At 41.5% G+C, this 14,628-nt stretch overlaps 1 protein-coding gene across 2 annotated transcripts in view; it reads left to right on the plus strand.

The window, feature by feature from the left end:
• The first annotated feature begins 873 nt into the window (after positions 1 to 873).
• eif4g1a (eukaryotic translation initiation factor 4 gamma, 1a) overlaps positions 874 to 14,628 on the plus strand; it is a 30,850-nt gene continuing 17,095 nt past the window's right edge. Inside the window, exons 1-11 of one of the 2 annotated variants that reach the window (XM_047368100.1) lie at positions 874 to 1,011; positions 2,726 to 2,848; positions 2,927 to 3,013; positions 3,194 to 3,226; positions 5,074 to 5,094; positions 5,417 to 5,596; positions 8,126 to 8,222; positions 11,384 to 11,526; positions 11,713 to 11,805; positions 12,748 to 12,823; positions 12,925 to 13,788. In XM_047368100.1, the coding sequence (XP_047224056.1) occupies positions 2,774 to 2,848; positions 2,927 to 3,013; positions 3,194 to 3,226; positions 5,074 to 5,094; positions 5,417 to 5,596; positions 8,126 to 8,222; positions 11,384 to 11,526; positions 11,713 to 11,805; positions 12,748 to 12,823; positions 12,925 to 13,788 (1,669 nt within the window). In that variant the 5' untranslated portion in view covers positions 874 to 1,011; positions 2,726 to 2,773. The remainder of the gene's footprint in view (positions 1,012 to 2,725; positions 2,849 to 2,926; positions 3,014 to 3,193; positions 3,227 to 5,073; positions 5,095 to 5,416; positions 5,597 to 8,125; positions 8,223 to 11,383; positions 11,527 to 11,712; positions 11,806 to 12,747; positions 12,824 to 12,924; positions 13,789 to 14,628) is intronic. The other variant, XM_047368102.1, reaches the window with a different exon arrangement.

Below are 14,628 nucleotides of genomic sequence, written 5' to 3' on the forward strand. Positions count from 1 at the left end.
AGGATGTGGAGGAAGTAGTCTTTCATGACATAAATTTTGTTTTGATGATTTTTTTAAAATAATTTTATGTCAAATCATTATCAAATAATTTATAATGGTAATTATGCAGTGCATTTATTATTATTATTATTATATTTTGTGAAATTTCTTCTCTGAAATAAATTTGATTTTGATTCAGTTTTTTGCCATAATGTTGTGTCTATAATTCTGCGACATGTTGTGTATCTCTATGGTTATTTGTTGCTTGAAAAGTTTACAAAAAGAAGAGGAAAAAAGAAATAGTCACAGAAAAGAGAAGAAAACTCACTATCTTGTTGATTTTTATTCTTCTAGGTACACAACCCATCATGACTTAGACTAAAAAATGTAATTTTTATACTTTCGCTGTTTACAATGTGAGAAGGTTTCAGACACTGTATAAAATAACATTTTTTTTAATTTTTTTTTTATACGCCTGTCGTCATTTTTATTTAATTTAAAACAAGTCTATGGGTGGTTCTTGTACGTTTCCTCAAATGATTCACGTTCCAGTATCACATGACCAAGGAACCGGCATCAAATTGTAATTTCCCCGGAACTTACCCACGCGACTTGGAGGCGCACCGGTTCCGTAGAGCAGAAACATCGCACTATGGCCTGTCTCTGAGCCTTGTCGTACGAGCGAGTACAAATCTAACCGGCAATCCGTCACCATCGACGCCTTGATCATGGACCTCCAGTCCAGAGGCTCATTTGGGAGTCATCGCAATTATCAATAGCACTCCCGAAGAAAGATATTATATTTTTTACCAGTGTCACTTTTGAACATCCTGGGATTTAAACCGAAGTGACATCAGTAGCACTCACCCCATCTGCCGGTTAGCCAACTAGTTCGCTGAAGTCAGTAACCAAGAAGCGCTTCACTCGTCTGTTGGAGCAAGGACAAGCAAACAAAACTTTCATTAACAGAAGACTGACCAAAGGCTGACACCTCAAGTTCCAAATTTACAACACTGTCCCTGTTGGTACCTGGTAAGAAATTAGGCCGGTTAGCCTTGTTGACTCTAGCTTTAGGTGCATTCGAGCTAGGTATTAGTTTTGTGAAAGGCATGCAAGTTGAACAGGCCTTGCCGGCTGTCAGTCCACACGCTTGGATAACAAGCAGACCAATTGTGCTTTAGTTGACCAAAAACTCTTAGAATCAGCTCAATGTAACAGTTTAACATCTGTTTACTGGGTGTTTATACTTGAGACTGCTGTTAGCGATGTTTAGTGGAAGTTATTCTGACGTTAGCTTAAATGACAGTTGGCTAATCTTCATCGGTCTCCGTTGTCATCACTAGTTACTTCTTACCTCGTTTTGGTTTAAAAATATTTTGTATTGTGTGCTTAGACGGCGCCTTTATTGTGAAGCTGTAGTTTTTTACTAAGTTACCTTTTGAAATTAATATCTGCTAAGGACACGAGTGAATGACAGATTGGATTGGTTCGTTTGATCGTGGAGCCTGTTGGGCCTGTGTTTTAATTAGCTAATTTCACTGGCAGAGCTAATCTGCTAGCTGACGTTTACCAGCAATAGCCCCACCGTAACTAGAGCGTGTCAATGCTTTGCCAGGGAACAATATGTTTCCCGTTCTCGCATTTTCCGAGAAAACGTGTTTCCCGTTAGCAGTAGCTACCAAATTGAACACTATGTACTCCGAGGTTAAATGCGGACTAAGCCACGTAGCGTAACTACAGAAAATGTCTGTGATAGCGGGACACGTAACGTTAGCACGCAGGCTGGTGGCTACGATTTACGAGCGGCTGCCACGCTAGCGGGTCGGTAAAAATCGTGTAAACCCGCATCTTCGCTAAGACATGTTAATATTTTCGTTGAGGACCTGTCATCTTTAATCACGGTCCGCAAACCGGTGATCCATCACTGCAAGCTTCACAACCATATGGTAGCATTGCGTCTTGAAGCCGTAAAGCATGGCACTAGCTAGCAGCTAACGATGGTTCCTGTGTCAGAATGTCATGTTTGTTTGAGACATCGGTTTTCCTACATGTAGCTGTTAGGTGGTATTTAATTCAGAAATGAGCTTTTCTTTTATGTTTAACAGCAAACTCGCTCCCGTTTATGGCGTCAATATCAACTTGTTTGTGCAGCATGTTTGCTCACATGGACCCAGCACAACACTGTTAACACAGTGAATGCACTTTGACCTGAGGTATCCATTTTCTTAAACTTACTGAAAATTAGAACTGTCGGAGCTATTTCCCGCCAGCTAAATATAATGTCTTTAAACCAGTAGGGTTACCCATTTGTGTTTTTCCCCATGTATTGCCTCATTGCCTAATTTATTATTTGTAAAGTTCTAGATGGAAAAAACAAAAACAATAACTTGTTTATTAAATTTCTTTTGACTTTAACTGCTGTTTATGCTTTATGTTTTGGACACGCAGTATGCAAGTGTGAGAGGAGGTGATGGTGGTTTTATCTTGGGCAAAGCCCACAGACCACACCCTCTCCGGCTAATGGTGGTGCCACACTTAGATGTGTCCATGCAGTGGTGTTCCTATCCAGCATTGCTGCAAATATATTTAGACAACATATGTTGCACCGCTGCCTTGGCTTATTCAGTTATAGACATTTTAGTTTTAATAATATGTTGTATAAAATGACTGGAAACCTTTTTAAACACATGATTTAGATGGACAATTACTTATCATTTCTTGTTTTGTTTTGTTCTTCCTCTGTAAGGCTGGCAACACACAGCCACCCTAATGCAGACCTATAAAAGAACGTGAAATGAACAAACCACCACAACCTATAACGGGACCCACCTCTGTCCCAAACCCTTCCCCATCCCCAGGACTAACACAGGTGAGGCCTGCTTTCTGGGTATCAATTGATGGGTAGATTGGGGTTCTGTAATGTTTTTTTCTCTTTTGTCCTCTCAAGGCTGCGTACGGCCCCGTACAGCCACCTTCTCTTGTTTTTGCCACCCCTCCGCCTCCACAAATGAATTCTGCACAGCAGCCGAGACAGGTATTCTTTCACGTTGCTTAGGTTTTTGGATTAAATGAGTGCTTTGTTGGATGTCTTTCCTGCTCTTTCACTTGGATTTCTGACGGGCTTCTTCTGCTACAATGCTTTTTGGGTCAGTGTCTGTGTAAAAGCCTTGAATGTCTGTCGTGACCTCTTAACTCTTCTCTGCTGTCCTCCCAGTTTGCTACAGGGCCTCGTACTTTACACCAACAGGTACTAACTCTTCTCACTTTGTTCCTTTTATCCCTTCTGTGCCATTAGTATAATGCATGTTCTCACAGCCACATTTTCAGAGATTGGACAAAATCTTTGCTTGTAGTCTTTTCCTTAGGCTCCCATTTCATTCTTAAAATATATTTATTCTAACCCGAGTTCATAATTCTTCAGTAGGGTAGCAAAGTCCTATGAATTATGTTAATTACCATCCACAAAACCATTTTTTTGTTCACCACCTCTGTCCATACAGTGTTCCTAAAACTAGCATAAGCATTAAAAGCATGATCATTCACTTTAGTTTAAAGTGAACAGTGAATTGTTTCACCATTATTTTATTTACCTTAATGTAACTAGAAGTATAATAAAACAATTATTTGTACATCAAAAATGTTTTCAATCGCAAAATATTCGGTAGTGCCAGCATGAAACCTTGCAGCACCAATACGATACATTTCAGTGCAATATTTTCTAATTTCAATTCTGAAGAAACTTTATTAGCAAGACTGGCAATTTAAAGGATTGCCAAACTGCCCTATTAGTTAAAATGAAAACATTTTGAGATGTTGAGCTCTGATTAAAAGAAGTAGCAAAAGGTAAACAGAAACCAAGTTAAAACATTCGCTGATTTTGTTTAGTCTTTCAAATTAGGCGACAGTTTGAAATTGATGCTAGTTTTGTTTTGCGAAACAAAAACATGTAAGATAAATATTAGTTTTTGGGGTTTTCCTCTTTAATAACAGTTTATAGGTTGACACATAAATATCAGCAGTAAAACCTCATACATTTTGCTCTTTATGTAAATCAAGTTCACCTCACACTCTTTGTGTTCAGTATATGTGAAATGAGTAATTCTGATATCCTGTACATTGCTGTTGCATTTATTGACCTTTGTTGTCATTCCAGTGCCTTTTGCAGGGCAGTTAGTCCATCTTTCTTTATGTGTGCATCTCTGCCTGGATGGTTGGTCATAATGTCATCTCACTGTCAGGGTTTAATGTTTAAAGTATCTGCCAGGAATAGTAAAATAGTCCAAATTCAAGATCCACAGGAGGAGTGCCTTATGCAAAACAACTTTTGCAGTTCCTGTACCCTATACGCGATCCAAACATTTTGTCTGGATTGGATCTGTACTGCGAAGCTAGAAGTTTGGTTTAATAACCAGGTTCCGGTGTGTGTCACTAAAGAGTTTCAGTTTGATTGTGTGCGGGGTTTTCGGTTATCTATTCTACTATGACAGAAGCTCAAAAGCGCTAAGATCAGGAAGTTATGTTCAACTGTATTGCCTGGGTATCTGGTAGTGTTAAACATGGCTGCTGCTGTGTTTTAATGCTTAAAACGATTGCTTTGCTATCCCAATCCATGTTCTGTCTATCATAACTCCTCTGTGCTGTCTTTTCAACACTTTAAAGCTGCTCCAATAGCCAAGTCTGTTAGTTATTACATAATTCGTTGGAATTAGGGCTGCAAATATAGCTCAATTGATTCGATAAAAAAAAAAAAAAAAATCCTTCGGGCGAAATCTTTGGCCTCGATTCTTTGTTTATTTCATACAAATTTATATTGTTTAACCACGTTTTTCTCACCATGCTGTTATGTTTTTCACATGGGGATGGTTTTTGCAGTTTCACATGAGATTTTAGACCTGGAGGGGATGCTGTTTCCACTCGTTGCATTTGCATCTACGATTGTTTGAACTGCTCACGGCTTTAGGATAGACTGCTGCCTGTCACAATCCTTGCTTTTTTCTTTTTTTGCATCAACCCTGCCTCATTGTCTCTAGTCCTCGTTTTCTCCTTAATCTCACTCCCTCTCTTGCTCTCTGCTCATGTGTTGTGCGGCTGAAGGGTGGATACAGAGCATTGCAGGTAATGGCTTTTCTCTTCGTTCCTCCTCTCCTAACTTGGGAAAACTTCAGTGTTACAGGGAAACAAGACTGAATATTAAGTGTATATTCGATGGTCGGCAACCTCAACTTGATTTAGAAATTGGCAAGTGCTGTGAGTGCATGGCCTCCCTATGAGGTTATGTGTGATAGGAGACACGCACCAATAAAAATACTCCCAATATGTGAATAAATGGATTACACATAGCATAGTTTGGAAATTTCTTGTACACTGAGCAAATGTTTTTTTTTTTTTGCTTTGCTTTGTTTCACGTGTCCTCTATTGTCCTTCATTTTTACTCTAGAGTTACTATCAGAATCGAGCCACTATGGCCACCAATGCTCCTAGGGTGCAGGCTAGCAGTGGCCCTCGATCTGTTGCACCTACCCATGTCTACTCTGCCAGCTCCCAGATGATGATGATCCCCCAGCAGCAGCTGCCTTTCGCTAGCCCTCCTCAGGGCTATTTTATCTCATCTGGACAGGTTAGTTCATTCAGTTAATTATTAGCTGTAAGCCAGGTTTGTTTTGGTTTGACAGCTGTTCATTTAGCATCATTTTTAATCATCTACTCACTGTCCACTGTAAAGAAGTGTGCGTATTCTATCAATATATATTCAATAATATTTAACATCTATTTTAACAATGCTACAAATTTCAGGTATTTATAATCAAGAATATAAAACTTAAAAAAAGAGATTTAAGAACATTATGAAAATGAACAAAAAAATATAATATCTGATGAGGAATCTTAGGACAACCCTGCATTTATTCAATGGAAAATAGCTGAAATCACAGACAGGCGTATAACATCAGGCCCACATGAGCAGAAAATAATTGGCTAGCATTTTAAAGGAGATTTGCCCTGTTTAAACCTCATACACAGTCCGATGTGCTCCTGACTGTTAAGGTGAGAGTGAACACCATGGGAGATTAAAGGACTGTCATCTGAGCATCTGAGTCTAACGGATTAAAAGAAGTCTTTAGCTGAAACTGAAATCAGCCAATCCATTGTACAGAAAATTTTCTAAGGCCTCTTTTACACTGCAGGCAAATGTGACCCAAAACTAAGTGACCAGGGCAGACATTTTTAGAACAGCTGTGAACACTGAGATCTGGCCCATATTGGATTTTTAGCCCAAGTCAGATTTGAACCGCTTCCATATGTGGTCCTCAATTGTAAACTTTTTTTTTTTTTTTATGTGGGAACAAGGTGGATTTGATGTGAGTTTGACGTCACTTTCTATTGACATTTGTCACAACGTTACGCCGGCAGGAAGTGATAGCAGTTAGCCACAAGGACGTCAGCTGCAAAAGTACTCACAGTAGAGGGACAGTGAGACGTTAGACCTCATTAATATCTGGAGTGACCTCTTTTCAAGCCAAATTGGAATCCTCCCTGTATCCAAACAGACCTTTGTTGTTGACATGTGCTGCAGAGAACATAGACACAGACCATGACTTCTGGAATAACGTTCTTACAGATGAGTTTAAAGTACAATTATTTGGAGACCAAAACAGATGACATGGTTGATTCAATAAAATAGAGCATTCCAGGAAAGGAACCTCATGCCAACGGTCAGACATGTTATTGTGTCATTGTTTGGGGATGGCTTTCAGCAGCAAGACCGGGTCAGCTCACCATCATTGAATCTACCATGAATTCTACCGTGTGTCAGAGGGTGCTTGGTGAGGCAATTATTAAATAATAATAAAATAAAACCTGAAGATGAACTGAATCCTGCAAATTGAGAATGACCCAAACATTCCAGTAAAGCCAACAGGGATGGGCTGAAAACTGAGAAATTGGAAAGATCAGAGTCAAATCACACGTCCTTATCCTTTGGAGGTGCCATAGGATGATTTGAAACGGGCTGTACATGCAAGAAACCCCTCACACCATATCAACACTGCTGAAAGTCAGAAGTGGGCATCTTACTAAGTTTTTTGAGGTAAAGGGGGTAACACCAGCTATTGGAGGGACTGGTGTCCTAACCGTTTAATCAGACATATAAAACACATTTTCTTTGCCTTTTGAGTTAAACAAGTTTAGTGGTTGATTTATTTATTTATTTATTTTTTTTATGAAATTAAACCCAATTTGTTTTCTCCAGAATAGATGATCAATATGTGACAGTTTTATGGGAACTAAAATGTTAATGGGGCATCCTATTAACATTATTTCAATGTTGTCTGTTGAAATAATGTTTTGCAAGCATAGTGTGGATGCTATCGGAAACAAAAACTGCTGTCAGAACCATATTTAGAGATCATAATTTCTCTTTGGGTTGTCTGTTACGCATTGTAGATTTTCTAAGTATCCAGCACATTATGTTAAAACCCATTAATACTATTGTCACAGCCAGATATAAGTCTTAAGAGTTACTGTATTATACTATGTGTTGGCTGTAATTTATCCTGTTTTTCCCCCTTATTTAAAAGCACAGACATGAACACTAATGGGCAAAGATACTAAAATTTGGTCCAATCGGGACATATCAGACAATAGCCTGTCTTTAATGTTATTTTACAAGTACAACGAAATTGAAGGTGCAATCCTCAAGGTTTAAGGTAAATAAAAAACAAAACAATTTCAGTAGCATTTAAAAGAAGGACACAATAAATGACTGGACTATGTGTTGGGTGCAGTTATGGCCTGAGCATATTTTAAGCTTCCAAAGAAGTGTGAGCCCATGTAAAAGTAAGATCTGTTAATTTGTAGGATTGGATCGTGTTGATAACTTGTAACCCAATCCTCAACCCCCAAACACGTCAAATGTCACAACGGCAAGCCTTTTGGAGCACGCTCTTTAACCAAGTTACGCTTCAGTGACTGCATTACATCGTCACACATGAGTATAGCTGCTTTGTTTTTGTTTTGAGTTTTTTTTTTAACCAGTTACAACTTTAATATAATTACATTACATTAGTAACACCATCTGAAATAGTGTAGTGTTGGTTTATTCGGATATGGCTGAAGTTTTCTAAACCGATTCTTACTTTTGTTTCTGCAGTACCGTACTCCATACATGCCTCCTACCCAGCAGTACCCTGTGACCAGCAGCACAGGTTTCTATCCTGGGACTAGCCCTGCAGAATACCCTACTTATGGTAAGGATTTTACCCTGACCCAACAACAGTAACCAAGCACAACCGTCGATTTTACCATTGTAGGGGTGTAATCTCGAACACTAAACCCCCAAAAATGATCTGCAATATAAAGACTGTAATCTAAACCCTTTGTCTTTGCTTTTTTTGTGGTTTTGCTTGGTTGCTTTTAAATAATGCTCCTCTGTGTCATAATACTGCTATAAGTGTTATAGGGCCAGTTGCACGTTGGTCTGGCTTGATTCTGCTTTGGTCTGTTTTCTGCAGTCACCTGACACTTCCTTGTAGGTCCCATGAAATGGCTTTCGAGCTCATTTTTCAGATGTGCCTACTGTACATACACAAGAATGGTTAAGTGGCCTCTAATATTGTCAGGAATGTAATCTGAAAAATAGTCAGATCGTCATTCTCGTCGTCTTCCGCTTTATCCGGAACCGGGCCGCGGGGGCAGCAGATTCAGTAGACGTCCCTCTCTCCAGACACCTCCTCCAGCTCCTCCGGGGGGAGCCCAAGGCGTTCCCAGGCCAGCCGAGAGACATAGTCCCTCCAACGTGTCCTTGGCCGTCCCCTGGGCCTCCTCCCAGTGGGACGTGCCTGGAACACCTCCTGAGGAAGGCGTCCAGGAGGCATCCAGTATAGATGCCAGAGCCACCTCAACTATCTCCTCTCGATGTGGAGGAGCAGCGGCTCTACTCCGAGCTCCTCCCGGATGGCCGAGCTCCTCACCCTATCTCTAAGGGAGTGCCTATGGAGGAAGCTCATTGCAGCCGCTTGTATCCAGGATCTCGTTCTTTTGGTCATTACCCAAAGTTCATGGCCATAGGTGAGTGTAGGAAAGTAGACCGACCGGTAAATCGAGAGCTTCGCTTTTCGGCTCAGCTCTCTCTTCACCACAACAGACCGGCACAGCGTCCCCATTACTGTGGCAGCCGCACCGATCCGTCTGTCGATCTCCCGCTCCATTCTTCCCTCACTCGTGAACAAGACCCCGAGATACTTAAACTCCTCCACTTGAGGCAGAAACTCCCCTCCAACCTAAACAGGGCAAGCCAACCTTTTCCAGTCGAGAACCATGGCCTCTGACTTGGAGGAGCTGATCTTCATCCCAGCCGCTTCACACTCGGCTGCGAACCAGCCCAGTGCATGCTGTAGGTCTTGGCTAGAGGGGGCCAGCAGGACCACGTCATCTGCAAAAAGAAGAGACGAAATCCACTGGTCCCCAAACCAGACCCCCTCCGGCCCTTGGCCGCGCCTAGAAATCCTGTCCATAAAAGTTATGAACAGGACCGGTGACAAAGGGCAGCCCTGCCGGTGTCCAACATGCACCGGGAACAGGTCCGACTTAGTGCCGGCAAAAAACTCCTGCTCCGCTTCTACAGAGCTCATGTACAGAGCCCTTCATTAGGGCCCCTAATAAAGGGCCCCTGACTCTGTACTCCTGGAGCGCCTCCCACAGGGCATCACGAGGGACACAGTCGAATGCCTTCTCCAGGTCCAGAATACACAAGTGGACCGGTTGGGCAAACTCCCATGAACCCTCGAGTACCCTGTAGAGGGTATAGAGCTGGTCCAGTGTTCCACGGCCGGGACGAAAACCACACTGTTCCTCCTGAAGCCGAGGTTTGAATATCGGCTGGACTCTCCTCTCCAATACCCTGGCGTAGGCCTTACCAGGGAGGCTGAGGAGTCAGATAATGTTGGAAAATACGCTGAACTGTACAAATTTTAGAATTTGAGTAACAGTTTTGTAGTGTTTCTTTTCAAACTCTTTCAGGGGACTGTCTTCAAAATGACTATTATACCATAAGTTTGCTTTGATTAATATGGGATTTGCACGGTATGCTAACCTTGAGTAAAAACAATTTCACTGTATTATGGTTTTAACTCAAAGATTTGAAGCTAAAATGTATACCCTGATTTATTTGCTTTTATTTATAACAGAAAAGCAACTAGTAAGACAAAATGTGTTAGCTGAAACACTAAGGTAATTTTTTTAAAGAGACATTGGTCTTAATTAAAGACACACATCGGTTGAGGACTTAAACAAAATTTAAAACTCAACACCTGCTGAATTTAACAGGATTTATTTTGAATAAACGCATGTTTTGCGGGGACTGGTACTCTGTTGGCCATTATCAAGCTCATATATGTAGCCAAATCTTTTTTTTTTACAATTCCCTCTAAAGTCGTGAAACAAACGAGAGATAATGTACCAACAGTTTGTCTAGGTTCGCTCGGCTAATATCCTGCAGATCTGATATTTTTTTCTGACGTTTCTGCACCTCATCATTTTTATGTGTGACATGAATGCAACCATTGAGTGGTCTGCACAGGCTAACCCGAAACTTGAGAACTGTTCTAAAAGTTGTTGGTCCTACTAATTTCAAAAATGGCTTTTGTTAAAACTTTGTCAAGATTTTTCAGCCACTTTGTCACTCAGTTCAAAAAGTAAAGACAAATTTTCCCATTGCCAGGGCCATCGTAAAAGAATGAGGATATTGTTCATTTCATGGGACCTTCTTAACACCCTGCTTCCTCTGGATCCTCTCATTAACTCATACTGCATCTGTCTCTTCCTGCCCTCTCTTCTCCTTTCCTCCTCCTGTCCCTCACTCCCCCTTCCCTCTTCCTTGCTGCGTTGGTTCAGAGCCCTCTCTTGCTGCGAGGGAGAGGCGGGGTGGTGGGGGGAGAGGGGGCGGGCGAGAGAACGGCCGTCTCTCTCTCCACGGTGCTCCTCTCACCTCGCAGCGCTACCCTGGTGAGTAGTGTGTGTGCGCGCGCTTGTGGTCAGCTAGCTTCTGTGGCACTTCCTGTCTCTGATCACATCCAACCTGTTTTATTTTGGCAACAGGTGAAGTCTTTTTTGTGTTAGTGGGCTGAAATGTGTATTTTACATACAAGAAAAAAAAATGGAGGATGGGTTGAAAATGGAAAAGCAGGCTGGGGGTATATTTGCAATGCAGGAACAAGGTGGTGGTATTTGAAATTACTATCTTTAGACTTGGTATTGTTATAAAATACCAGGTGTTAATAAGGCCCTAAGGATGTAATGCATGCTCATTAATATTTATCTCTCCTGATTCAAGCATTTTTCACTGCTCTTACTTAAGTTGCACTTTGAAAACTACTTGACAACCATAAATGTACCCCTTTTCTCTGAGCAGCAGGAGCATACTATCCAGCTCAGCCGCAGTACTCTCCATCAGTGCAGGCAACACAGGTGATGATTAGCCCACAGCAACAAGCTCCGCCTCCCCAGCAAGCACCCACACAGCCACAAGGCCCACTAAAGAGAGAACGCAAACAGGTAGCGTCTCCCAACAAAAGACCAGCACATATCCTGTAAAAAAAAAAAAAAAGTGTATTGTTTTGTCCATGTGGAACCTTCTCATTTAACCTGAAAAACTGGGTGCCAACAATAGCTGAAAAGAAACTGGATGGCTGCACTCCTCATTGTTGAAACTGATTTATTTATTTTTTCTCTGTCCGCCAGATCACAATACGAGACCCCAACCAAGGTGGACGCGATATTACAAAGGAGATCATGTCAGGTGGAAGATCTACCACAGCAGCAACTCCCCCACAGGTGAGAGATTGCTTACAAAGCTCACTACAGCCAATAGAGATTTTAGTTGATTCCAAGTTCTCTTTATGAACTATAAATCACCAAATCTACTCTCCGCATCTGTTGAAAATTTCACGCTAAAATGTTTTTGGGAACCTAAAACACTGATGATGTAAAAGAACAGCCTAGAGTTAAAATGTCTCTGTCTGCATCACTAATAAACTACAAATACATTATTAGATTGTGGTATCGGCACTAATACATTTGGCTAAAACAATTACAGTATGCCTCGTTTACAAGAGCTATGCTATAATTGTGCGCCTCACTAACAGATCATGGTTTTACTGCAGACATATTTTCCTTAGTTGCGACTGCTTTGAAATTCCCAGGCTTGGATAATACACATCACTGATACTGAAAATAGCTGAGTCTTTATCCTGTAGTAACAACGTTCACACCGAAGAGTGTTATAACCAATCAGGGCTGGTTAAATGGAGAAGTGGCCATTTCTGTTCACAATTTCTCAGTTCATCTCCTCTCTGCGTTGTAATGTATTGGTTAATTATGTGGCTGAATGCAAAGAAAGTCACTTTTAAGCTATTCTGTATGATCATACTGGATGTGTGTAAAATAAACGTTCATAAGCAGGACTGGACAAGCATTCAATTAAAAATTGGAAGTTAAAGATTTTTTTTTTTTTTTCATAGATGCAAGGATTCCCTTAAGTTTTTATTGTAACAAAGTATTGTCAGTTTTCATCTTTTTTTAAATGTATTTATTTGGCAGGGACAACGTACATTAATTGAACTAGCCAACTGGGTGTTTTTTATCCGTTGTTTTACTGAGACAAATTTTCCATTTGCCCAGGGACAAGCAGAGACTGGAAAAAGGTGTTGCATATTGATGTGTTGTTTCCTTTTGAATGGTGCTTTAAAAAACACATCTGTTTCTCTCTGATCTTAGGCCTCTGTTGTAGAATTGAGTAGTGCCCAGACCAATGGTGAAGTTGTACAGCCTGTTGCTGCAGCGATAAGAAGAGGTGAGGAAATATTCCTGAGGTAGATTTGCAGACAGATGCGTGACGTCTGTTCTTTTTTTAAATATGTTTTTATGTTTTTCTTCTTGTTTCACACTCATCAGATGAACATGTTGAGCCTTCTGCTCCCACTGAAACCCCTCCACCTGCTGCTCCAGCAAACACAGAGCCTGTGGTGGAGGCCGAACAGGAAGCTGATTCAACTCCATCTGTTGAATTAGCTACTCAGTCTGTGGCCACTACAGCTGCTACTGAGAGACTTTCCCCGTCGATAAAGGAGCGTCAGTCTCCGCCTCCACTCCCTTCAGCAGCAGCAGCAGGTACCAGTAGTGTTGCTGAGGCTGTAAATAAACTCGGCACTAATGCTGGCGATACAGTCGACGCTCCGGTCAGTCCTCCTGCATCGTTGGTAGCACAAGAGACGCCTGTGGAGACGGAGGAGCCACAGGCTGCTCCATTTGAAAAGGAACCTGAACACGAAGAAGTGAAACCAGAAGGTGTTAAGAAACTGGAAAAAGAGGGACAGACGCCTGGCGCCAAGTTGGAACCTCCTGCTGAAGTTGCAGCTACTGCTGTGGAGACTGTGAAAGAGGATACTGCTGCAAAACCATCAAGTGATGTCTCCCTGCCCCTTACTGTACCCGAACCTGCTGCTCCACAGACCAAGGTCATGGACCAGAGCTCTGAACCAGAACCCGCACCAGTTAATTTAGCAGAGCCTCCTCTCTCCAATGGCCTTCCTCAGGAGACTGAAGAACTGTCTGAAGACGTACCAGTGTCTGACACTACACCCCAAGACAAACCCGACCCCTCTCAATCTCAGGAATCTACACCTGTGGCTAAAACAGAAACACCAGCACCGAAAGAAGAGGACGAGACGAGGGAAGAAGAGCGGCCACCGCTGAAGAAGAAAACTGAATTTGCTCCTTTGCCCTCTGCCAGCTGCCCAGATGAAACTACTATGCAAGGTGAGGTTGAGATGAATTTCACTTGTCTTTCATCTTTGTTGTTGGGATTAAACCGGATGTTTAAACGTGTGGACCTGATTAAACAAGTAGGTTAACTCTTACCCCATTTGCAAGTAGGATCATCTTTTCCCTTAGAGTCCTGAGAGTGACAGTATTGAAAGAACTTGTATCAATAAACAACTTCCACCACCTCCCAGAAGACAGTTTGTTGGCTATAGCAACATAAGGGAACACCATTATGAGTCCTGTATGGTTGTTCCGAGGTTTCTGCCAGTTTAGATCCCACATAGAGCAAAGGGTTTGGGGTGTTTTAATCAGTGCACAGATGTTAATTGCATTCCCCTCAACACTTATTGGTGTGTGTCCTATTGGAGATGATGCTCCAGGTCACCTGAAAGAAGCCACCAACTTACTCACAAATGTGAAAAACAGCAGAAACCAAAAAGTGAGGTGAAAACACAAACTTTAGTGAAACTAAAGTGATGAGTATTATGAACACTTGGTTTCAGGCAGTTTAATTAGGGCACATGCAATCTAAGCTAAAAGACCACTTAAAGCCTACAAATAAAGCCACAACTAGGTCACTTAACATTTCCTTTCAGTTTTTTCCAGAACTGCCCCCAAGTGGAGGAGATGTATCTTCAAATTAATGGCCAGAGGTGCATTTCCTGAGCTGAACGTTTAGAAAAAAAAAACACATTTTAAATTTCAAGTGCAGGGTTTTAACAAAGCTAAAAAAGCTTTAGTGAACATCTGGGCACCCAATGTCATAAGGGTTCATAAGGTCAGGCAGTAGAAGGCTAGAATGATTGTATGGGGGTGCTGACACAAAGATCTGAG

Source organism: Girardinichthys multiradiatus, chromosome 6, assembly GCF_021462225.1.
Source record: "Girardinichthys multiradiatus isolate DD_20200921_A chromosome 6, DD_fGirMul_XY1, whole genome shotgun sequence".
NCBI classification, from domain to species: Eukaryota; Metazoa; Chordata; class Actinopteri; order Cyprinodontiformes; family Goodeidae; genus Girardinichthys; species Girardinichthys multiradiatus.